The sequence below is a fragment of the Anopheles merus genome, chromosome 2L (genome assembly GCF_017562075.2).
Source record: "Anopheles merus strain MAF chromosome 2L, AmerM5.1, whole genome shotgun sequence".
NCBI classification, from domain to species: Eukaryota; Metazoa; Arthropoda; class Insecta; order Diptera; family Culicidae; genus Anopheles; species Anopheles merus.
Genome location: NC_054083.1, coordinates 22511087 through 22533994, shown reverse-complemented (window position 1 = coordinate 22533994; position 22908 = coordinate 22511087). Strand labels below are relative to the sequence as shown.

The 22908-nt window shown below is 47.3% G+C and overlaps 4 protein-coding genes across 6 annotated transcripts in view; 1 reads left to right on the top strand and 3 right to left on the bottom strand.

The window, feature by feature from the left end:
* Positions 1 to 10605, bottom strand: part of LOC121592513 — a 43216-nt gene extending 32611 nt beyond the window's left edge. The window contains exons 1-2 of one of the 3 annotated variants that reach the window (XM_041914015.1): positions 7680 to 10605; positions 5909 to 5949 (exon numbers count right to left, since the gene is read on the bottom strand). The gene's annotated coding sequence lies outside the window, so the exon portion shown is untranslated. The remainder of the gene's footprint in view (positions 1 to 5908; positions 5950 to 7679) is intronic. The other 2 variants (XM_041914018.1, XM_041914016.1) reach the window with 2 other exon arrangements.
* A 3010-nt stretch (positions 10606 to 13615) lies between these two features.
* On the top strand, positions 13616 to 15093 carry LOC121592515 (programmed cell death protein 2). The gene is made up of 5 exons (XM_041914020.1): positions 13616 to 13907; positions 13974 to 14077; positions 14143 to 14224; positions 14310 to 14540; positions 14607 to 15093. The coding sequence occupies exons 1-5, from the start codon at positions 13728 to 13730 to the stop codon at positions 15063 to 15065; spliced, it is 1056 nt and encodes a 351-aa protein (XP_041769954.1). The 5' UTR covers positions 13616 to 13727; the 3' UTR covers positions 15066 to 15093.
* A 153-nt stretch (positions 15094 to 15246) lies between these two features.
* LOC121592516 (probable 3-hydroxyisobutyrate dehydrogenase, mitochondrial) lies at positions 15247 to 17596 on the bottom strand. Its single transcript, XM_041914021.1, has 3 exons — positions 17223 to 17596; positions 16070 to 16309; positions 15247 to 15989 (listed from the first exon to the last, which is right to left on the bottom strand). The coding sequence occupies exons 1-3, from the start codon at positions 17382 to 17384 to the stop codon at positions 15405 to 15407; spliced, it is 987 nt and encodes a 328-aa protein (XP_041769955.1). The 5' UTR covers positions 17385 to 17596; the 3' UTR covers positions 15247 to 15404.
* A 311-nt stretch (positions 17597 to 17907) lies between these two features.
* Positions 17908 to 18872, bottom strand: LOC121592518 (coiled-coil-helix-coiled-coil-helix domain-containing protein 2-like). The gene is made up of 2 exons (XM_041914022.1): positions 18244 to 18872; positions 17908 to 18146 (listed from the first exon to the last, which is right to left on the bottom strand). The coding sequence occupies exon 1, from the start codon at positions 18793 to 18795 to the stop codon at positions 18307 to 18309; it is 489 nt and encodes a 162-aa protein (XP_041769956.1). The 5' UTR covers positions 18796 to 18872; the 3' UTR covers positions 17908 to 18146; positions 18244 to 18306.
* Between the last annotated feature and the right edge of the window lie 4036 nt (positions 18873 to 22908).

Below are 22908 nucleotides of genomic sequence, written 5' to 3'. Positions count from 1 at the left end.
GAGAGAGAGAGAGAGAGAGAGACACCACGGAATGGAGATTCGATCAACAATCGGTTTCTATGCATTTATGGACCTCTCATCACTCACAACCCCTCTTTTTTGACCCCCGCAAACTTCAGCCCAGTGACAACTGGCCGGCTTTTCTCTTCCGCTGTGCATGAAGAATTCCCTCTTCCAACCTTTCAGAGCAACACGCACACACACACACACACACGAACAATTTCGACAAAAGAACACGCCAACTGATTGACACAAAAGTGTGCTTCTAGTGTGTGCAGAGACAATGGGCACAAGAAAGCAAATAGAGCGAACAAACGGAACATAAAATAAAACAGCAGCAACAAGAAGAGCAGGAGCCTGGCCGTGTGGCGATGGGAACACTCCATGGAACCGTGGTACTGTACACACACACACACGCGCACACATGCACACATAACCCTTCATGGATGAAGAGGAGGCGCGGTCCCCGGTCGCGCAAATTATGCAATGGGAAGATGGATGTGGAGACCGACCGCTACACACTGCCGGCGGCACACGGTTAATTTCCGCGGATGAGAACCAACGAGGAACGACGAGAAGAGAGTGGGGGGGGGGGGGGGGAGTGGAAGAAGAACGAAGGGAGCAAGAGAGAGAGAGAGAGAGAGAGAGAGAGAGAGAGAAAGAGAGAGGAAGCGGCCTCACACACATTCAACGACGAAGCGGCATCATCTCGTGCACACAGTAAACGGAAAGACGGCGGAAGGGCACATACGGGACGACACCGGGGACCGGCGACCAAATGGCGTTTCTAAAAATTGTGTGTATTAGAATGACACACACACACACACACACACATATGCACGCAAGCACACACCAAAAAAAACATTCAAGCAAGCCGTGACAACCATGCTGCTCGGCGTTAGACACTTCCGCTAATTCTTTGCAAATGTGCTTGGTGTGCTGTGCTGATGTATGTGTGAGTGCTTAGTGCGTGTTTTACAAGCAACTAATTTTCTGCATCCAAAAAATGTAAACACACACACCAGTCCTTTTTTCTTCATTTATAGTTTAGACAGCGTCGCCGTTGTTACATTTCGGTCACAAAGTAACAAAGTTTGAGAGCTCCCCAACAATGGCAGGAAGGGGGGATGATGATGGTGGAGGGGTGCAGTGCTAAAAACCATTAGAAGTGGCCGAAACAAGGTGTCTGAGGAAAGGCACAGATTTGAGCTTCCCCACCCCTTCTTCCCCCCGTCGACAATTCTTTTTTGGAGTCTCTATTCGGATCGACATTACGAAGTTCTTACACACACACACACACACACACATGTGCTGTCTTGGCTAAAATAAAAATCCTACTTCCACCCCTTTGCTTCAATCTTCACCGTCCCCTTAAGCGATGACCGAATTAAAAAAGAAAAAACCGGCTCTCGGTCAAAAACTGAACCCAGCAAGCAGTCAACTAGCGAACCTAAACCCAGCGGCCGCAGCACACACGCGCACGTAAGCGTGCCGGCAGCAATCGTTGGGCAAAAGCAAAAAAAGCAAAAAAAGAAGCCAACCAGCCAGCAGCAAAAATGTAAAGCGCAACAGAGCATCAACAGCAACAGCAGCAGCAGCAATAGCCAGCAAGAACCGCTGTGGTTCCTTTCTCAAGGACAAATCGCTCCCCCTTTTGCGAGCGCACACACACACACACACCGATACTCTTACACACGCGCACACCCGCGACTCGCTCACGCACACACCCGCGGCACACCTTTTTTTTCGCTCCAACTGCTGCTGCTCTGTTTCGCTCTCTCGCTTGGGCACCACAGCAGCATGCCGTGTCTGTTTCGCTTTCGCAGCCGCCGCACACACACACACACTCCTTTTACACTCATTCAAAGCAGTGAGCGTTCTGACGTTTTCTACAAGCTTCGACGAAGCGCACCACCCTGTGCCCCCTGCCACCTCTCACTCTGCCCCTCTCTATCGTTCGCTATGTCAACCCCTAAAAAGAGGGTAACAAAAAAACTCATCCAAGCAGCAGCAGCTTCTGCTTCACGACCTGATGATGATGATGATGATGATGATGATGACGGTCAGGGCTTGGCTCTCCTGCTTGCTTGCTTGCTTTGCATATGTGTATTAGATTCGACTTTTCGATTGACTTTCGCCTCGCCGCCGCCGCTGTCGCCGTCATTCGCTATCCCCTCCTCCTCCCTCCCCTCGCCCGTTCTTCCCTCTCATTGGCGCCTCTCTGCACCTTTCCCTTCCTTCATTTCTACCACCATCATCAAACCACAATCGCAGCCAGCAGCAGCATCGCCACCAGAAAAGCATGACGCGACGACACAGCAGCGCACACCGCACACCCCACCACCACCACCATCTTCCACCCCATCTATCGGTTCGCGGATCGGTGTTGTGTGCGTTCATCGTGTGTGTGTGTGTGTGTGTGTGTGTGTGTGTGTGTGCGTTTTTTTTTTTTCGGGGGAACCCATATGCTTACATGTGGGACAGTCAATACAGCGCGTAACAAGCTGCGCCACACGGACTGTCCGTCGACGCGCTCGGCCGAATAGATTTCGTCGTGTACACATTTTGCTGTGCCTGTATGGATCATACAAAGGTGTGTGTCTGTTTCGATATGATTAACACACTAATTCAATACGTACACCTTACGCTATACAAACCCCTAATCCATTCGTCCTTTCCTCCTGTCCTGATCGACGACTTTGATGATGGAATTCCGGAAGAAGTATACACGCACACATGCTCAAAAACGGAACAATCTCCCTCCATTCCCCACCCCCCTCCACCAGTTCTACTCGACCAGCAAGACAAAAAGTAAATCCTAGCTACTCATCCCCCTTTGCTCCTACCGAGCGCGCTAACCCCTTTCCTTACTAAGCGCCCCTGCAGCAGACTACCACACGATCGGTGTTGTCCGCTACTAAGTAGGGCCCCCCCATCCCCTCCACTACCACCTTGGCATAGGAAACAGGCAAAGGAGCGCCCCGTTCGCTATGTGCGTGTGTAGAATCGACGATCTGATCGTCGCCGAAGGTAACTTCCGCAGCGGCAGGCAGTGGTCTGCCCCTGTGTTGGCGCTGCCGCCATGATGGTGGTGGTCGGCTAGAAATATAATCGCCGTACACCGTCCCATTCAAGCTCACGTATACCAAACCGCTTACACACACACGGCAGGAAACAGCGTACAGCAAAGCGCACGGCAATGTAGAAAATATTCAAATTTATATCACCCTTCTGTGCGCCACCCTTCATCATTCGCCCTCTTACCCACCACCCACCACTAGAAATTGGGGGGGGGGGGGTATCGAGTGGTGGATGGACACGAGTAGCACGAGACGCTTGCGAGAGACACACACACACACACACACACACACACACACACACACACACACACACACACACACACACACACACACACACACACAGAGAGAGACGCGATCATATATGATGGGGGGTGGTGTTTTAGAGAGCTCGTGTCCTACCCTGCACCCCAAGAGCACATGGTTGAGAGGAGCTTTTACGATGCTACTTAGAGGATTGGAGGAGCATGCAAATCTCAACTTTGAACCGTTCTGGGATTTCGTGATGTAAATTAAAGCACTACGCCTCAATGGATCATTTACACCACAAAGCGTTTTATAATTGTCATGTACACTGTAGTTTACAGTATCAACCTGGTGGTACGAACATGGTATCAAAGACAGCATTCCACAGTGTAGTATACCAGTTTCAGCCAGAGCTGACCCACGTCAAAGGTAAAAGAGATTAATTCGATTTCGTGTTTGAATTGAATCCAAAAGCCTAAGTAACACTCTCGCTTACTATTGTAGAAAGAACTGGTGTCTTATTATTTGTAATTCTATCTCAATGCAGCTTTCATTCCTGACTCATCAGTATTTCTATACAATCGCAATTGGTCTTTAGATTGTACCAATTCTAACACTGGAGCAATTGAATATCTTTTGATACCTCCAGAATTATGAGGGCTGTTATGTTTGACACGGGCCGTTTGTATTGGATTGGTAATGTTATCGAACAACCTTCAAGGGCTTTTAGGACATCAACATGGGCGTATCTACCGTGGAAGGCTCAATCTGAGCGGCGTAGTTTTCCACCATTTCCGGCACTCCAAAGTAAGGAAACAAGATCGATTCATTAGCTAACAAAAAAAGGGTTCTCGATCGCCGGATTTTTAGCGAAACTATTCGTAGCAAGTGTTACCTAGAGAGAGGAAGTCTCCGGAGCCTGTCTATCACGGCATGAGCGTGTAAGTTGTTACACCAAAAAGCACGACTTATTCAAAGAGTTGAGGATTTCGATACGGCCTGAAGGTTTCTATATAACGGTGCAGTATGGTCTGATTAGTCGGTTGTGTGATATAATAAGTCTAGTATGACGCGCATGACCGCAACGCATCTCATGACGTTTTTATTTGGCGCAACAATCGTAGTCCCAGACGCTAATTTTCTTGGCTATCAGTGACTTGTTCGATTTACCCATGGCAGGATAATCGGTATGAGAGGTTCGGTCTATGCGGAACATAAACCTTTGCTGTTAGGTCGTACGACTTGACCACTATAACACGCGACCGGTCCAGAGATACAGACTAGTGATGTGCTCTCTGGAGTGCATCCACGATTCTGATCCGACTTTTACTATTGTTAGTTGGATTCCTAGTCGTCCGAAGTTGTCCGGAAACGTTCGGAGTTGTCCGGAATCACCCGGAATCGAGTCATCCGGAGTTCGCTGGAATTGATCAGAGTCGGATTCATTAGGAGTCGTCCAGAGCCAATCGGAGATGACCGAAGTTAACGGAGCCGTTTGAGCAAAGTGCTTGTGATCAGACATTTCATTTTGTTGTGTTTTTTATCTTTCACTTTGTGCGTACACTTCGTATACAGGCCTTAGATTCGAAGGCCGACTGCGGACGACTACGGACGATTCCGATTCCGGATGACTCCGGGTGACTCTGAACGTCTCCGGGCGATTCTGGACGGCACCAGATGATTCCGAACGACTCCGGGCAATGCTGAGTGGACCTCCTTCCGGAAATGGTTCCGAAATGATCGGAGTAAGATCGGAGTCGACTCCGGTTTTTTGCCAACTTTACCCATCACTTCACCAGAAATAGTATTCCAAGATACACAATCTCTTTTTTATCGCTTGCCCTATCTCTCTACGCCTATCCCAGGACTGCAGACTCAGCAGAAGCCATCTAGGAGTCTCATATGTTTTAGTCTGTTCCACCTTCCACATTAAGATTGCTGTTACGCACGCAAACAGAGATTCCAACGCAGAACAGAACCCTTCTTTCCAATCTCCGAAATAGGACAGAGCCCCTGGATTTACAAGCTAAACTCTCTCTGCCGACTGCATAGACTGCAACTATTGGGAAGAACGGGTTAGTAGGCAATGTGTCAACGGCTCTGCCCAAAATCCTTTGCGTGGCCTGCCGAAGAAGCTCGGCTCGTAACAGTTTGAATAGCTACTCTGGTGAATTTCGTCTCAATACGCTCAACAAGTGCGGACCATTTGTGGACCAGTATGTTATGGATAGACCATGACCGTGTTACAACATTGAACTCTAGTATGGACCGGAATTTGACGACAACAATTGTTTTAAACAGAAAGGGTCATTGAAATCAGACGTCAGTCTTTGTCGATCATGACAGAGTACTGTTGACGGAAGTAGAGCGCAGAGTCAAGAATAGTAGCAACGTCCTTAATTACACATTTTTGCTTGCTGTGGTTTCCTTGTTGGGGAGGAAATCCCCACTCAAACTGGAAGCTAAGGTGGACTTTTGCATGGCAAAATTCATCAACTCGTAGCATTTCGATCGAGCAAATCCAACAGAATAAAAAGAAATGGTTTTAAAAACTATAAGCTTATCACTCATCGTATCATGCTTACTTTTCCTCACGCAGTTGCCGATGCGTCCCTTCTATCCATAACTGCAAAAGGAGAGAGGGAAAGAGAGAGAAAAAGACAATATTAATATACTTCCAACGATTCGTGTAAGTTTTAAGAGTTAGGCGAAGCAAATTAACAGCATAATATACATCGAAACCATTGTCGAACTGGGCGGCCCCTGTGTGAGAGGGTTCGAACTCTCTTCTCTCCCACCGCACACTGGCACCCCAACCCCACCAGACGAGGCAAACGTTTTGGCAAGATATTTAATTTCATATGTAAAAATCGACAATGGTACAATGACTTTTGGTAGAGTTTACACACTAGCTCTCGGGAGGGAGTGGGGATGGGGCGATGATGGGGTGTGTAAGTAGTTCACCGCACACCGACGACCACCGGGGGATGGTGGGAGAGAGCAATGCATGCATATGCGTACGTGAAAAAGGTCTGTTCAGCGCTTGTGCTCTAACACGATACACACAATAGCTTTTCTTTCGCTCCCTCTCTCTAGCTCTCTCTCTATACAGCTCTCTATCTCTCCATCTATTTCACTCGGACGGACCACGGACCATCACTTTTTTTTTGCGGCCAACATCGCACACATACACACACCAGTAGAGCGAGCTGGCCGCAACACCGAAGGGGCCCGCCGGTAAGGAAATCGCGCAACGCCAACTGAGGTGGTGGTTCGCCCAATTTCGAATGGAAAGGAGCAGCAAGCAGCAGCAGCAGCAGCGCCAACTCTCAATTTCATGTTCGGCTTTCGCAACAAACCTGAATATATTCACACACACAGTCGAACCGGCTGGTGAAGGAAGAGGGCAACAAAAAAAGCGACACGAAAAGATCTTCTTCGCTGAACACACATATGTGCGAGCTCACTCAACACAACCACCAACCCAACCCAGCACCGACAGCACCAGCAGCAGCTCAAAACCCATTCATGTAAGTTTTCTTTCTCCAGCTTCGTTTGGAGCGCTTTTTTTTGTCTTTATTCAAGTCCAAAACGATGGTGCGATGGGGTGGTGAGCCAGTGCAAAAAAAGGGGGGGGGGGATGGTTGGCTTCCAAATTTATTCACATTACCTCCCACACTCCCGCAGTTTCACGGGACCAGCAGCGGTGGAGGAAGAAGTGGAGAATCGTCCGATCTAGAGACAAATTAAAATGATCTCTTCGCTCGGTCTTCGGCCTCGGCTCTCCAAACATGTGATCTCTAGACCATCATCTTACCCTCTCACTGCTGGTTTGGTTGTACGTGGTGTGGTTGGCCATACCTAATGCTCTATACAAGTTAAGTTAGTAAAATTCACCCTCTCTCTTGCTCTCCCTCGCTCTCTTTCTCTCTCTCACTCTCCCCAACATTGTAGGAAGCATAAAAGCAGTGAATGTTGAGGCTTTTATCACGTTAATAACTTTTTGATTCGTTAAATCATAACTTCACACATTGTAATAAACCATCAGTCGTACGTGTCCGTCCGCACACAAAACGTTGCTACTACAAAGTGCTACGTCTATGTGTGTGTGTGTGTGTGTGGCTGTATGTATCCGTGTGGCAGCACACAATTAAGTAGTTTATCGTGGTCTAGCAGCAACGTAAGGAATCAAAGTAACCTCTGCGGACTGGCTTCTTGCTGCCTACCCCTCCAAAATTGCGTGCACATTTGCTCATTACCGCACACTGAATACCCCCCCCCCCCCGCTCCCCATCCTCATTACAATAGTACATAGAAAAACACTTAAAAAAGGACCATTCATCCTATTTTAATTACCTTTTTTTTGTTGGTTTGGGCCAATGATGGTTGCCGTTTTCGCCCTTTAGTCGGTCAACTACACTCGCCTCCAATCGATGGTGGGATGGTGGTCAACACACTTTGTTGCCAGCTGAACCCACCGACGATGATGTGTGCGCGCCCGTCTCGCTCCCGCTCACAGGCCAGCAGCGGCCGAGCCAGCAGCATACATAACCACCGACAGCATCTCTTCTCATCGGCTCATCTCTTCCGTGCTGCTGGTGGTGTACGAGGAGGGAGAGGGGGTTGTATGTGTGACTGACTTGTATAGCTGTGTGCGACCCGCAATGTTCCAACTGTGTGCGTACGGGTTTCTTTCGCTGTGTTTGTGTGTTTGTTGGTTGGATATGTACGCGTTTTCCGAAATGAATGAGAAGCAGCCGCACACACACGAGCGAGCACGCGCGCGCACGCAAGAGAGAGAGAAGACGATGTCTGTCTCTTTTGCCCTCCCTTCGCTCGTGTTGCACACACACACACACCGAAACCAGCGCACACTAAATGGTCACCCGCGCACACCGTCCCTCTTGCGACAGCCACTAACTAGCTTCCTAATTCATCAATTTCACGCGCACACATACACACCAACACGGATGAGCTTCTCTTTGTATGAGCGCTCGTCGTGACGTTTCTTTGACCGAACCGTGGGGTGAGGAGCGAGATCGACAGAGAAACGCGGGGCGCGATCGACGAGTTGCTGCCACTTTTTTCCCCCCACTTCCACTTTGACCCACACTAGCACGCACACGCCCGAGCGGACGGACACATCATTTCGCGCACACGACGACGTCGTTCCACGGCCAACTACTACCTCTTTTCTCTATTCACTTTGCGCGACACCACACACACATCCCGTCACTCGACATTCGGGACCCGGTGTGAGCGAGCGAGCGTGCACACGACAGAGATAGCGGAACCGGTCTCTAGCGCGTTGCTTCTCTAGTGCGCTTTCGCTTCCCTCTAGCTTGCGCTCCGCAAGGATAGACGACACACTGTGCTAGGTTGCACAGTTCCCTTGCGCGCTCTCTCTCTCTCACTCGTTCACCCGCAAGCGTGCGAGTGTTAACAAAAACCCGAAAAAGCAGCAACCTCACCACACTGACATACACGCGCGCACAAAAGCACAGACACACACACACACAGCCACTCGCAATTTCTTTCCACTTTTGCTGCTGCTGCTGCTGCTATGGGTGGTTACGGAATCTTTTCGCTTCTTCTCACTTTTCAACCTCGTTTTCGTTGCACTCGTGCAATCTTCCTATAGCGGCACCGCTTTTCACCTCACGCTGCACACATCTTCTACGCAAGTGTGTGTGTTTGGAGGTTTTTTGTATGTGTGCTTGGAGTGTGTGTATTAATGTGTTGCATTAGCAAAAGGGGGACGGGACGCAAGCGGGTTGCCTTTTTCCACCCCTGCACAAATACACACACACAGCCACACACATGCACGATCACTTTATCTGCTTCGGATGGGTGTAAAAGCGCTGCTGTTGCTACCGCTGGCAAGCAGCATTAACAGCAAACGGGACAATCCTTCCGGTAGATGTAGGGGGAGGATGTGGGGAGTACGACACCTCCGTACTGCTGCTGCCCGGCAACCAACACCAAACACGCTTCGTGACACCGCTGGCTTCGACCGACCGACCGACCGAAAAATTGATCGCAGCGTCGCCACCGCCGCGCCCTCTCTCTCTCTCACTCTGGTCTTCCTTCAACGGCCGAAAAAAAAATCGAAGAAAACCACGTCGAGAGACCGCTGCTGTGCGTTTTTAATCGGCACCACACCGCACACCACACACTTCACACAGCACAACGGCTGATCGCGGGGAGCAACGCCACCATACACACATACACGAACTAAAAAAAACCTCCCTTCTGCCGCACGTCACTTCACGTTACTTTTCACGTCTCTTCCGTGATCATTCACACCCCCACCCCGTGTGCACACACACACACACGCACGCACGCACGTCCGCACGCGACACAATCAATGGGAGCGAACACACACACACGCGAGCGCACACGGCACATACACTACCGCGTAGCGGGAGGAAATCCGACCAGTTAGATAGGGGGGAGGGGATAAGAAAAACGAGTGCGGTGTGGAATGGAATTGAGAGGAAAAAAATCTCCTTCTTCACGTTCACAGCCGGGCCCGCAAGTTGGGTGTTCGTTTTCCTTTCCTTTTCTTCTTCTCACACTTTCATCCTTTTTTATCACACAGCTCTGTCACCTCGCGTTAGAATTCGATTCGAATCCGAGTTCCGATTGGAAATACTGCTTCATAGCACAGTAGTAACCGACCGCAGAGAGCGATTAGTGTTACAACTTTCTTTGTCCTTTCTTTTCACACCGTCGACACGAACGAACGGTGGTGGGGGGAGGCCGTCTCTTGGATTCTGCTGGCTGCACCGTGCTGCTGCTCGCCTGCCCTGCTACTGACTACTGCTGCTGCTGCTGCTTTTTCGCTGCTGCTGACAGCCACTGCCGAAGCTGCTGCTTCCGTCGGCCGATGGACCACTTACAAGTGGACGGGCCGGCACAAACACTACCAACCTGCCCAGCACCGTACGTACACGCCAGCACACGCACACTGCGATGCGTGCGCACGGGTTCCATGGCACGCGCCCGCACACACACACACCCACAGCTGATCGAGGAACGTCCTTGTGCCGGGGCCCGAGAACCGGGTTCGCTTACGTTGTACGGGTTTTGCTCGACCAAATGGCGAAGCAATGGCTAAACAATGGTTTGCACTTAGCTTTGGGGTAGTTTTTCAAGCCACCGAGCTGTCCGAAATTACTTGCATTTGCGTTTTGTGCACGAGAAAGTGGTTAGCAACGGGGATGGAGATGGTTAGAAAAAAATTTGCTTCCCAACACCCAGGCAACGAAAGTTGACGGGTCTTGATGGTAGCGTCAGTTTGTCGTCAGATAAGAGAATGTGTGACCGCGCGGCTACATGAGGTGAGATATACAGCGAAATGAACTACAGGCGGTCCCCGAGATACACGGTTAATGGGGACCAAAAACGGCCGCAAATTACCGCGTAACTCGAATTTCCGCGTAAGTCGAATCTCGTGATTTCCAGCTAAAATATCACTAATTTTCGTGTAATTTTGCAAATAGGAGGCGGTTTTAGTCACTTCATAAATTATTTGATATGGTTCTGACTGAATATAACAGTTTAAAACAATTTGAAATTATTTTTAACATTCGATCAAAACGGAAATTATTTGGCAATTTACATTTGATGTGTCAAATCAGTACAATTTGCTCAAAGAATTGTCAAATTTAGAAAACCGCGTATCTCCGAATCCGCGTATAAGAGGTACCGTGTATCTCGGGATCCGCCTGTATTTGACAGGCGAAATATCTGCCAGGTACAGCTAAAGGGTTGGGGGAGACACAACCACCGACAAACTGACGTGACACTTCGAACAAAATAAGCTTCACCGCGCGGCTACATGAGGTGAAATATACAGCGAAATGAACTATTTGACAGGCGAAATATCTGACGGATAAAGCATCACAGCAACCAGCTGATGTGCAATGTAAACAAATAACGTGCACAAAATCGTAATTAAATCCATTAAATAGCTTCAATATAGAGTACTTCGTTAATTTTCAGTCAACAGTTAATAATTTCTTCCAATTAGGGAATGTTCTGCTTGAGAAGATATTATTTTAAATAGAATTTCGAAAGCGGATGTTGTGTCTCCCCCAACCCTTTAGCTATACCTGTCAGATATTTCACCTGTCAAATAGTTCATTTCGCTGTATATTTCACCTCATGTAGCCGCGCGGTCAAAAGTTGTCTCCTTATTTCAAATGAAAATACGTTAAACACTAGCGCCATCTCTATAATGATTCGCTTACTACACTGACACAGAGAAGAAACTGCTAAACCCCCTTTTTGTTTTTCTTCGCAAATTCCAATGCGTATTGTTTTATGTACTTCTCACATCTTTTGTATTGATTGAGAAACTTATAAAATGATTTTCCTGGGTGTTTTGTCCAATAATTCTCACAAAATCTTGCCTCACACTTCCTTCGCCATTTGTATTTAGAAAAGTTGTTTGCATCGAAGCAGCAGTGAACAGAGCTTACTTTGATAGAAGTGTTCGCCTCACTGGTAAATGACAGTACTTTCGTGTGGGACACTTTTGTAACACCAGTGTCACGTCGGTTTGTCGGTGACACAACATCCGCTTTCGAAATTCACTTAAAAATTATATCTTCTTAAGTAGAACATTCACAAATTGGAAGAAATTGTGAACTGTTGACTCAGAATTGACGAAGTACTGGATTTTGAAATTATTCAATGGATTTAGTTACGATTTTGTGCACGTTATTTGTTTACATTGCTCATCAGCTGGTTGCTGTGATGCTTTATCCGTCAGATATTTCGCCTGTCAAATTGTTCATTTCGCTGTATATTTCACCTCATGTAGCCTCGCGGTGAAGTAATGTAAGGCCGCAAATACACGACGCGCCCGCGGAAACGCGTATAACAATCCAACGATAGAAATGAAATGTCATTCGAACGCGCTAAAAAAAAACAAATATGCAAGCATATATTTTTGTTACCCATCCAGCGACGGATAGCTTGGATTGCTCGAAAAAGATTTGCCACAGGCTACTAGATTTCCCTTGCCTCAGTAAAAATTTTATTCGACTGATATTTTCTAGCAGAATATGCCGTGTGAGAACACGGCTAATAGAATGTGAACGAACGAGTTGATTGTGATTTTTGTGGAAGGTAAAAAATAATGGTAAAACAGATATCATCAAAAACAAAACCAATGTAAATAATAAGTCTGGTTATCTACTAAAGACGAACAACTATCTAGCAAACCTATTTCAGCTCTAGTATACAGAGCTACGATCAAATTCAATATGACTCGAGCTTTTCCCATACAACGTCCTTTCAATAGCAATGGAATATTAACATATTATTACAGTATGAGCTCAGCGGTTTCGGATACAATTGCGTGCCAACTAGTGAGGTCGCACACGATAGTTGAGTTGCTTGACAGACAATGTGATGAATAAAATTGCCACCGAACAGTTTTGTACATAAACCTTTTGTTAACCAACCTTAAATTCATTACAAGGGCTATGCTTCTTAACTCAATGACAACCATGCATGAGTATCTTTCTGCCAAAGCTGCCTCGTTGGTTAGCTCCTAACTAACCCAACTAAGAAAGACCCAAACAGTGAGGTTAAACTGTATTACACCTCACTATCCTTCAAGTCTTTTTTCCGGTTGCTATGGATCGCAATATATGAGAATAGATCGTTGTCAACTACGTTCGAATCGGTTTAAGTTACATTTGGATTTAGCAGTAGCTACACATTGTTCACTGCAACGCACCGTTTATTCAATGAAGACCCACCGGTTCGTATGGAAAAAAGGATTATATAGAAAAAAAAATTGAAAATAAATCAAAAATCTCATTACCTGTTGAGATTTTGTTTTTTTTTGTATGGAAAAACGTGCCACCTAAAAAGCACAAATTAATAGTTGGCATGCAAGCAAAGCTCAGCCAGTGAGATCAGACTGTAAAACAATTATACAAATGTTAAATAAAGAATTCAAAGTCTATCAATAATCATGTGAATTTGAATGTTTCAGAACCCGCGCAATTTGCTCTTTGGGTCAGCACCGATTTTGTTCCTTGGGTTCGCCGTTTCCATTCCGATGGAAACGATTAGCTATTGCTAAAATCTTGATATTTTATTTATTTATTTATTTATTTATGAAAAAGGGCTAAAACCTAAGTTTTCTTAATGCCAAACCTGTTGAAAATACACTGCCCGAACGTTTGTAAGTCGTTTGTCTTTGCACTAAGCCGTTTCTGCTCGCAGAAAACTTCCTGCATCCGTTGGCAATGTGATTGCACATGTCTACTGGGAACTGTCAAACGCACGTTTTCTTGTTTACATTCCTCTCCAGAATAGCGGTCCAGTTGAACGGAACGGTTCAACAGCCAGGAAAGCCGTGAGGAGTGGCTATTCTGCGAGATGGAGGTTACTTCGGTAGATTTAGGTTTTCTGGAACCGTGTGAACCGTGGCTGCTGACGAACAAATTCTTCCGCAGCAAGGTTGGCGGCAAACCGGCATGGCTAGAATTGAAACACCTGCCAAAACCGGATGATCTGCTGTGTGGCCAGTGCAATGAGCCGCTTGGATTCCTGTGTCAGGTAAGCGCGTAAGAACGGGCGGGTTAACCGATAAATTTTCAGCCAATTGTTTTGTCTCATTTGTAGGTTTATGCGCCGGTAGAGGCAAACGAAAACAGCTTCCACCGAACGCTGTACGTGTTTGTCTGCTTAACGGCGGCCTGTAATCAATCACCCGAACCGGAAGCAGGGTAAAAGCAGCAGCGCAGAAGATGGAAAACAAGACGGATAAATCAATTTATTGTTACCATTACAGCACCATCAAAGTACTACGCAGCCAGCTGCCACGACGAAACGAGTACTACGAATATGATCCACCGGATGAGACGAAAGAATCGGTAAATGTCTTCAGAATGACACCTGTGACGCTCTTCTAGCGGGAAAATTACACGCCAGTGTCCTCTTCTCTTTCCCCTTCCTCAGCCGGCGATCAAGTCTCCCGTACCGCTTTGCGTCGTATGTGGTTGCCGTGGGCCCAAGCTTTGCTCGCGCTGCAAAGCGGTCAACTACTGCAGTGCAGCGCACCAGCGGCTCGATTGGAAAGCGGTCCACAAAAGTGTGTGCTGCAGCGAGGAAGGGTCCACCGTCCCGGCGTGCGCTACAAGCAGCATTCAATTTCCGGAATTTGAAATCATTACCGAAGAGGAAGAATATGTAAGTTTGCAATCGCTAAAACACAGTCGAAAACACTCTAATACTGCATTTACTGTGACATTTTAGGAGCCAAAGGCAAAGCTTTCGGAGGAAGAGAACGCAAAGCGGCAGCTGGCCGAGCTGGAGCGTCTGAAGCAGGAGGGCAAAGCGGGCGCCCTGGACGAGCTGTCCGAGGCGGAGCTGGACCAGTATTCGTCCGACCAGGTGGAGGACAAAACGTTCGACAAGTTCAAGGAGCGCATCTCGGCTGACCCAGAGCAGGTGCTGCGGTACGAGCGGGGCGGCAAACCGCTCTGGCTGTCGCCCAAGCTCCCGCAGACCATTCCGCCCTGCGGATGGTGTGCCGGACGGCGGGTGTTTGAATTTCAAATTATGCCCCAGCTGCTAAACAGCCTGAACAGCGAGCAGCTTGACTGGGGCACCCTCGTGTGCTATACCTGCGAGGCAAGCTGTGATGTGCAAGGGTACGCGGAAGAGTACATCTTCCGGCAGGACGTGCTCAATACCGATACGGCGAAGAACTGAATAAAGCGAACGGCTGTAAGTATGGAAACGATGGTTATTATTGGGATGAATGGGATAGGGTAATCGGATGTAATAAATCTAATGAGTTAAATTAACCAATACCATGATTCCGAAACATGAGCATGATTATCTAACTCTATTAATCCCATTTCTCGTAGTAAATGCACACACCACGTGTTGGTTGAAATTTGAAAAATAAAATCTAAACGACCGTTTATTGGCGTTTCATAAATGCATGCTCTGGAAGACTGTATGCGCTACCTGGGTGCTTTTTTCCGGTAGGCGCCGCGCCTGGTCAGACCGTTTACCCACCAAACCCCCTCGCTTCTCGCTCTTCGCTCACTTGCCCTCCGTGTTCTTGAGGAAATCGTACACCACGGAAAAGTCCTTGTTGGCCAAACCCTTCGCCATCAGCGTCCGGTAGATCTGGTGCGTGAGCGCACCGAGCGGGATCGGCGAGTTCGAGCTGGTGGCCACGGCCGACGCAATGCCGAGATCCTTCGTGATCAGCCCGGTGGCGAAACCGCCCGCATAGCCGCTGGCAGCCGGTGCGGTCGGAATGATTCCCGGCACCGGGTTGTTCACCTCCGACGCCCAGCTACGGCCGGTCGACGCGTTCACGATGTCGGCGAACACTTTCGGATCGAGACCGAGCCGGATGGCCAGATTCATGCACTCGGCCAGCCCGCACATCGAGATGCCCAGCATCATGTTGTTGCACACCTTGGCCGCCTGGCCCATGCCGTAGCCGCCGCAGTGCGTAATCTTCTTGCCCATGCCCTCGAGCAGCTCCTTCACCGCCTGGTACTCCTCGCTCGTGCCGCCGACCATGAACGTGAGCGTCGCGTTCTTCGCACCGGGCACACCGCCCGACACGGGCGCATCGACGAACGTTGCTCCGGCCGCCTTAACCTTCTTCTGGACCTGCAAGTGGGAGAGTAAAAGCCGTTTCCCGTTCAGTACGATAAGGACGATTCGTTGTGCATGCTCGTTCGTATGCGTACCGCCTTCGCCACGTTCGGATCGATCGTGCTGGAGTCGATGAAGATGGTCTGGTTCTTGATGCCGCCGCCACCGATGATGGTGTCGTACGTGTCCGCCACGATGTCGTTGTTCGGCAGCATCGTCACCACAAAGTCGGACGCTTTAGCCAGTTCGGCCACATTGTCGTACGGCACGGCACCCTTCGCCTTCAGCGATTCCTTCGCGTCCTTCGAGATGTCGAACACGTGCAGCTTGTGGCCCTGTGGGGGGAAAACAACATTAATGATATAGAAACATTTCATTGCAATGTAAAGGCATTTAAAGCTTCAACTACGGTTGTCCGTAAATATGATAATTTGTTTTAATAGGAAAACGACGCACTCTCACAGATATTGCGCAGTATCCATCGAACGCAAAACGGGCAACAACGGCAAAATTCTATGCATACGTAGCCGTTTCACTTTCATTCTAACCGCTGCCGCGTGTAAATGAACTGTCCTCCTCTCCCCCGCTCCTTTCCATTTCCTGGGCCCTTTTTCGCGATCGCTGTATATGATTGATTTTCAAGGTCAGCTAAGAATAGCAGTTCCGTGTGCAACGTGAACACACTAAACCGGAACGCAAGGTGATCTCTAAAATGTAACGTGAAGGAACTTTGTGTTTCGCACATTTCCTTAGCGGGGCACGAGTTATCAGTAATTAGCAACATTGCGCATCGACATGCTCGCAGTTTCTAATGCCCAACGGGACGTTGCGTATGTGTGTGTGTGTGTGTGTCTTTCTGTTTTGTCCGTGCGTACGTAACACACACGTACGTTATCAAAGTAGGCGTGAGATGTGTGTTCCGCCAAGCCTCCACGCGTTTGACGATCGCCACCAACACCGGGATGACGACCACCGATGGCGAGACAATTTTTATCAATTTGACATTGAGCTTATCATACGCGGGGCTAACTTTCGATAAAGAAAAAAGAAACCAGCAAAGAAATCACCCCATATGCGGTGGGGTACGGTGTAAGGAAGTTTCTTCCCCTACCGGCACACGTGAGTGTTTGTGTGCAATTTTGGATCACGAAAAAAAAGAAAAAAAAAACGAAATCAAAACGCCCTTTACGTAACGCGATCCGGCGGTGGTGTGTATGCGGCGGATCGGAAATGTGAGCCCCCACTTACCTTCGCCATCAGGTTGCTTGCCATCGGACCGCCCATGTTGCCGAGCCCGATGAACCCAACATTCTTGGGGCCGCTGCTGAACGAACGGATCAACAGGTCGGACAGCAACTTGAGCTGCTGCTGGCTGCTGCCGGCGGTACGCGTCAGTACACGATAGGCCATTTCGATGGTTTTTTTTCCTTTACTGTTTGGGGCTGCTACCACACGCTAACCACACAACGCAATCCGATCGGCACACCGGGTGGATCTGGCACGGGCAACTGTGAACTGGCGAGAGCTGTGTTCAGCCGCTAGAAACGCTCCGCTACGGTCGTTTATTTGCTCGGTACTGTGGTGGAGCAGCCTGGTGTACAGCGAGTGCCCGGTTGGCCTGTGCCCCAATACAGACGTGTCGCTAATATCATCTAGTGTAGTGTGGCGCAAAACATACGCACACCGATGCACGCGTGGAACCCAGCAAACCGGCTTAACATTGTTGCGGCGACGTTGCTGTTTTTTTTGTAACCCAAAATAATACGCACAAGCGGTACACACTAGCGGTACCGAGGTTGGAAGTTGCCGAACACATTTCGTCGGTGAACAAGTCATCGCACATGTATTTAACTTTAAATAATCATTTGATTGCACTTGTATAGGTTTTTTATTTGAAAAAGAATGTAAAAGTGTTGTAATAAGCAGTAGCACGTAACAATAAGGCAAATTTAACTTTTATTGTTCAATGTTCACAAATTACCTGAATATGTGTACACCTTCATATATATTTTTTCTGATTCAAAATTTCACAACAATTTGAGTAATTTTTATTTTTTATCTTAAATCGTCGATCATCAAACCATACCGAAGGGAACCGCTTGCATGCAGGTTGTATGCAACATATTCCGATAAGCGCCACCTTTTGGGAAATTCTGGTACTACGGTCTGGCGCTAAAATGACACAATGAGCCAATAGAATTTTAAATCAATTATTTAGTGAATTTTGTTTCTCTAATTGTTTGGAAGATTCTACTCTGCACATACTCACAGATTTAAAATCTTTTCATATCTATTATCAATAATTTTGATTTTTATCCTCTATCAGCAAAGACTAAAGAGTAAAGTTTTTCGCCGAAGCTCGGTTCTTGCACTGCTGCATCGCTTCCTTGAAACCTTCGCAAATGTTTACATCCGCCTCCCTGTCGACGCACGTAAGAAATTGCTTAATCTCCAAGCTGCATACGTCCGGGGGAGCACTCTTCTCCGTAACAGCAGTCCCCTGCTCCACGGCGGATTGTTTCTCCTTTTCTAGTGCATCCGCACCTTGCTCCTTCGGCTCCGTTCGTTCAAACAGCCCTCCCAGTGCACGGCCCAACACAGATCCTAGCGCAACTCCCCCGGCCGTTGCTGCCATTTGGGAGAATAGTCCTGGTGCCGCGGGTGTTGCTGGTATGGCCGACGGGGCCGGTTTCGTTGGTTCGGCAGCGCTGCTGCCGCTGGACGGTGGACTGGCACTTTTGCCAGTACCATGATGGGATTTGGTATCGGTAGTTTTACGGGACGGGGGAACCATTCTTGCACGTGTATCACGACGCGGCATGTTTAGATTTTGCTGTGTGTGTGTGTGCTTTTTTACAGCGTCTACTCTTCGCGACGTGACATTCAATCAATCAAAGCCTGCTGCATTTGACGGTTGCGCAGGGAAGTTTGGTTGGTTTTTTTCTAACCGTGTCCCTGATCGTGTATAAAATGATCATTTTCATGATCATGATCATCAACAATGGTCATAGTAAAAGCGTAAAATAAGTTGAGAAAATTAAAGCATTAATGCACAAACAATTTTATAATGGCGCCACTCCAAAAACCAAAGGTTGTTTGGCATATGCGTGTGGTATATAGTAAATGATAGACGATGTGTACCATGACGATCGCCCTCCCCAATATAGTAAGTGAGTGCTAATTAGCTCCATCACGAACTGCAACCTCAAACTGGTGCTACAGGTGAAACTCGCATATTTATCCTTTCCTTAACCCCGTTTTATACCACAGCCCACAGTTGTATGGGGGAATGATTTCGTTTGTTATTATTTGCGCTCACAAAAATTAGATCAATCAACAAGCTACAAGTAAGATAAGAAAGAGTTGATCGCAAATGAAATGTAACCTTTGCGACGACCAAATGTAGAAGCGCCTAGATGTGAAGTACAATGTTTAAATCCGATTCGAGACTATTCTTTATCGTCATCTTCCTCATCATCTTTTTTTTTCTTTCCTTTTTGTCACGTTGTGTTTGTTTGATGCGGTATCTCCGAGTATTTACCTGTCCCGGAGCATCCGGGCTCATAAGATGTGTGCGTCCCGAATGGTCTATCCCTTGACGCTATATCTTTGTTGGCACTCTGGCGCCATATTGGAGCAAACAGTGCGCGGGAACATAGAAATCTCTGCAATCTCCAAGTCCCCGTGCGGGGAACTTGTTGGGGTGGTGATATGGAAGGAAAGTGGTAGAGGACACCAGGGAACAACAACACAAATTAAAACAATACTAAAGGAAAGGAAGTATACGAAGAAGAAGAAGAAGTAGGGCTTCAAGGCGCTGCGGTGCAGGGATATTGCAGTGAATGTGAAGAAGCACCAGCCACCGACGTCTTGACTTGAGCAATCTAATTGCCTTCTTTGAAGGTTCCCCCATCTGGGCGGGTGATATTCATTTCAACAACGTGTACAGGCATACCGCTGCTGCTGTTGCTGCTACGGCTGCTATCTGGGCGCTATGGCTGGATGTGATACTAAAATTGTGCTCTTGCCATTATCTTATCTCCCATCCTGACCGGAATGTGTGTGTGTGTGTGTGTGTGTGTGTGTGTGTGTGTGTGTGTGTGTGTGTGTGTGTGTGTGTGTGTGTGTGTGTGTGTGTGTGTGTGTGTGTGTGTGTGTGTGTGTGTGTGTGTGTGTGTGTGTGGTGTGTGTGTGTGTGTGTGTGTGTGTGTGTGTGTGTGTGTGTGTGTGTGTGTGTGTGTGTGGTGTGTGTGTGTGTGTGTGTGTGTGGTGTGTGTGTGTGTGTGTGTGTGTGTGGTGTGTGTGTGTGTGTGTGTGTGTGTGTGTGGTGTGTGTGTGTGTGTGTGTGTGTGTGTTTCGATTTCGATGAGCTCTGGGTGTGCGGCAGGGCCGGCAACCTGTGGCATGGACCATATTATTTACCTGCAAGAGGTGCCTATGGTATGAATAGCGCCCGTTGTTCTACAGAGATCCACGTCATATTAGAAAAGAGTTTTATCTAACTTCTGCACCGAACGAAATGTGGTTTAAAAAAAGGGGGAAACATTATTCTTCTTCTCATTTTACTCCATTTTTCATTGCTTATTTCGAAGATATTTTCACATCTTCAAACTAATGCTCGATCAAGATCGTCGCAATAATTATGAGTCACCGTGAAATGAGTAAGTTATTTCACTAGAAGTTATCCCGCCAAAGGTTGCAACAATAAACACTACTTTCTTTGCGCCCTGCGCACGTTACCACCGTTATCAGTTTATCTTTCAGCAATCATAAAATTGATGTTGTTAGGTTATAGCTTTCGATTGAGCGTTTTTTTTCTGTGAGCATAAGGCTATTTTTTGCTGTGAATTTAAAAAGTACCATGAAACAGTGTAAGAATAGATTGCTTTACGTAGAACGGTAGAATATTGGAGTTGGAATTACCAGCAACTTTAAATGATCGTCTGCCAACAAAGATCCTCAAATGTAGTGAACAATCAGCAGCTTAGATGTACCACAGGTTCTTGTTAGTTGATTTTTTCAAACTTCAAGAAGCTCATAAGAAGCAATTTCTGAAACAAAGTCATTCCTTATATTGTTACCTACTCGTAGACCATTAAAGATAACAGATAACATTTCCATGCTTCAAATGCCTTCAACGGTTGCCTTTAATCATAGTCCCATCTTTAATTGGATTTTAGTGTTTGAGCACCCCCACCACGACCACCAATGTTGGTCGACTGGGTGTTGCAACAACAGTCATTGGAAGACGTTGTCGCTTCCCTTCAATTACCGGTCGTGCAATGATCGATCGGTGGCTCCTCCAAGTCACAGAGCGCCACCCAAGCACAGACCGTTTGGTTGTTCGTTGTTCCCCTTGGTGCACCGGAAGCTATCAGAACGAGTGCGTGTCTGTGTGCGTGTTGTATGTGTGTGATTCTAAATTAGATTACTCCGGCAAAGTAGAACAGCAAACAGGCTGCGACCGAATGCGACCGCGTCAGGCGGCGTACCCGTTCCGGTGATAATGGTGCGATCATGTGCGCCTACAACAGCGCCTGTGTGTGTGTCAGCGAGCGCAGCAGAAGTAAAGCAGAAGATCTGCTTTCCCTCATAGCCCCAATATTACCTCCGGCCTAAGGTGTATGATTTATCACCGATCACACATCACACGCAATCACACGCCAACGTTATCCCGTATATCAAAAACAAGGCCCTAAATAAAGTTAAACAAAAACCATCAACCTGCTGGCTTATATTGCAGTGCGGATGCTCGACGCGACGGAAGCCTTTCGTCAGTAGGGGTTTTTTTTTTGTCTCATACAAAATCTACATCTTGGCGATGGCCTCGGTGACAGGTGACAGGGCTGCTGATATACCTCCCATCCATCCGATATCTACACGCCAAAGGAGAGATGACTGGACACACATTAAGCAAACCGTGTTAACATATTGGACAAACACAGTGTGCGCGCGCGCCCTCGGCCGGTCACTCTTACACACACACACACACACCGGCCTGTGTTTGAGAGTGTGGCCGAATACTGCGACCTGGTGTCCCTGCTATATCTCTCCCCTCCTGGCAGCGCATTAGCGCAGCGATATAGAGGGACACGGAATACAGTGTCATCCTCCGGGGTGTATTGTGCTTCTTGTTCGTGTAACCCTCTGGTAACCCTTTCTCATCTACTACCACCCGCCCCCCCTCGAAATGTCCTGCACACAAGTGTCTAGTATATTGTGCCTGAAGATCACTGTTTGTTTTGTCGAAATAAAATCAATATTTCGCTTTCGGTTTGTTCCGTTTTTTTTGGTTTCTCCTTCTTTGCCTTTTCGATCGAAACGAGGAAGGGATGAAGAGAGAAGGGAGCGTTTTTTTTTGTGGCTTAAAATTGTCAAATGTACTTCTGTAAAGATCCCACCTAACATAATGGGCGCTCGAAGAACAAAGGAAATGTCCCGAGATTGGAGGTGTGAAGATGCTGTGGGAGAAACATTATGTATATAACGACCACAACACACACACACGCATACCATCACCATTGGCTTTTATTAATTGTATTTAATGTAACTTCAATTATCAACAACATTCCACTGTATAATCATAACGTGTTGTGAAGGTGATCGTTAGGGAAGATCATTGAAGTATTTGATAGAACTCCACTTTATAAGCAACTGGTGGAGAAGATCATGTAAAAAAGATCGTTTTATTAGTAACCTCAAACAATAAATCTCCAAATTTAATCTGACGTATCATTCCGTTGCTCAAATTGATCATACATAATTGATCATCTCGTTGGAACGATCGTTCAATAATGAATTCCAACATTAGAAAGTTGAAGTTGATCATCGAAGGAAATCATCTAATAACATTTCCAATTTAAACCAACACCTGTTTGCATTTGCGTAAAAGGGATCATACCATTACTGTACGATAAGTAGCCCCTTCCCCCAA

Excerpts from the sequence above, each read along its gene's own strand:
- LOC121592515 (XM_041914020.1), top strand. The coding sequence starts at position 13,728 with ATGGAGGTTACTTCGGTAGATTTAGGTTTTCTGGAACCGTGTGAACCG. Across the intron at positions 14,225-14,309 it reads CGGATGAGACGAAAGAATCG|CCGGCGATCAAGTCTCCCGT; the intron begins GTAAATGTCTTC and ends CCCCTTCCTCAG. Across the intron at positions 14,541-14,606 it reads TTACCGAAGAGGAAGAATAT|GAGCCAAAGGCAAAGCTTTC; the intron begins GTAAGTTTGCAA and ends GTGACATTTTAG.
- LOC121592516 (XM_041914021.1), bottom strand. The coding sequence starts at position 17,384 with ATGGCCTATCGTGTACTGACGCGTACCGCCGGCAGCAGCCAGCAGCAG. Across the intron at positions 16,310-17,222 it reads CAAGCAACCTGATGGCGAAG|GGCCACAAGCTGCACGTGTT; the intron begins GTAAGTGGGGGC and ends TTCCCCCCACAG. Across the intron at positions 15,990-16,069 it reads ATCCGAACGTGGCGAAGGCG|GTCCAGAAGAAGGTTAAGGC; the intron begins GTACGCATACGA and ends TCCCACTTGCAG.
- LOC121592518 (XM_041914022.1), bottom strand. The coding sequence starts at position 18,795 with ATGCCGCGTCGTGATACACGTGCAAGAATGGTTCCCCCGTCCCGTAAA.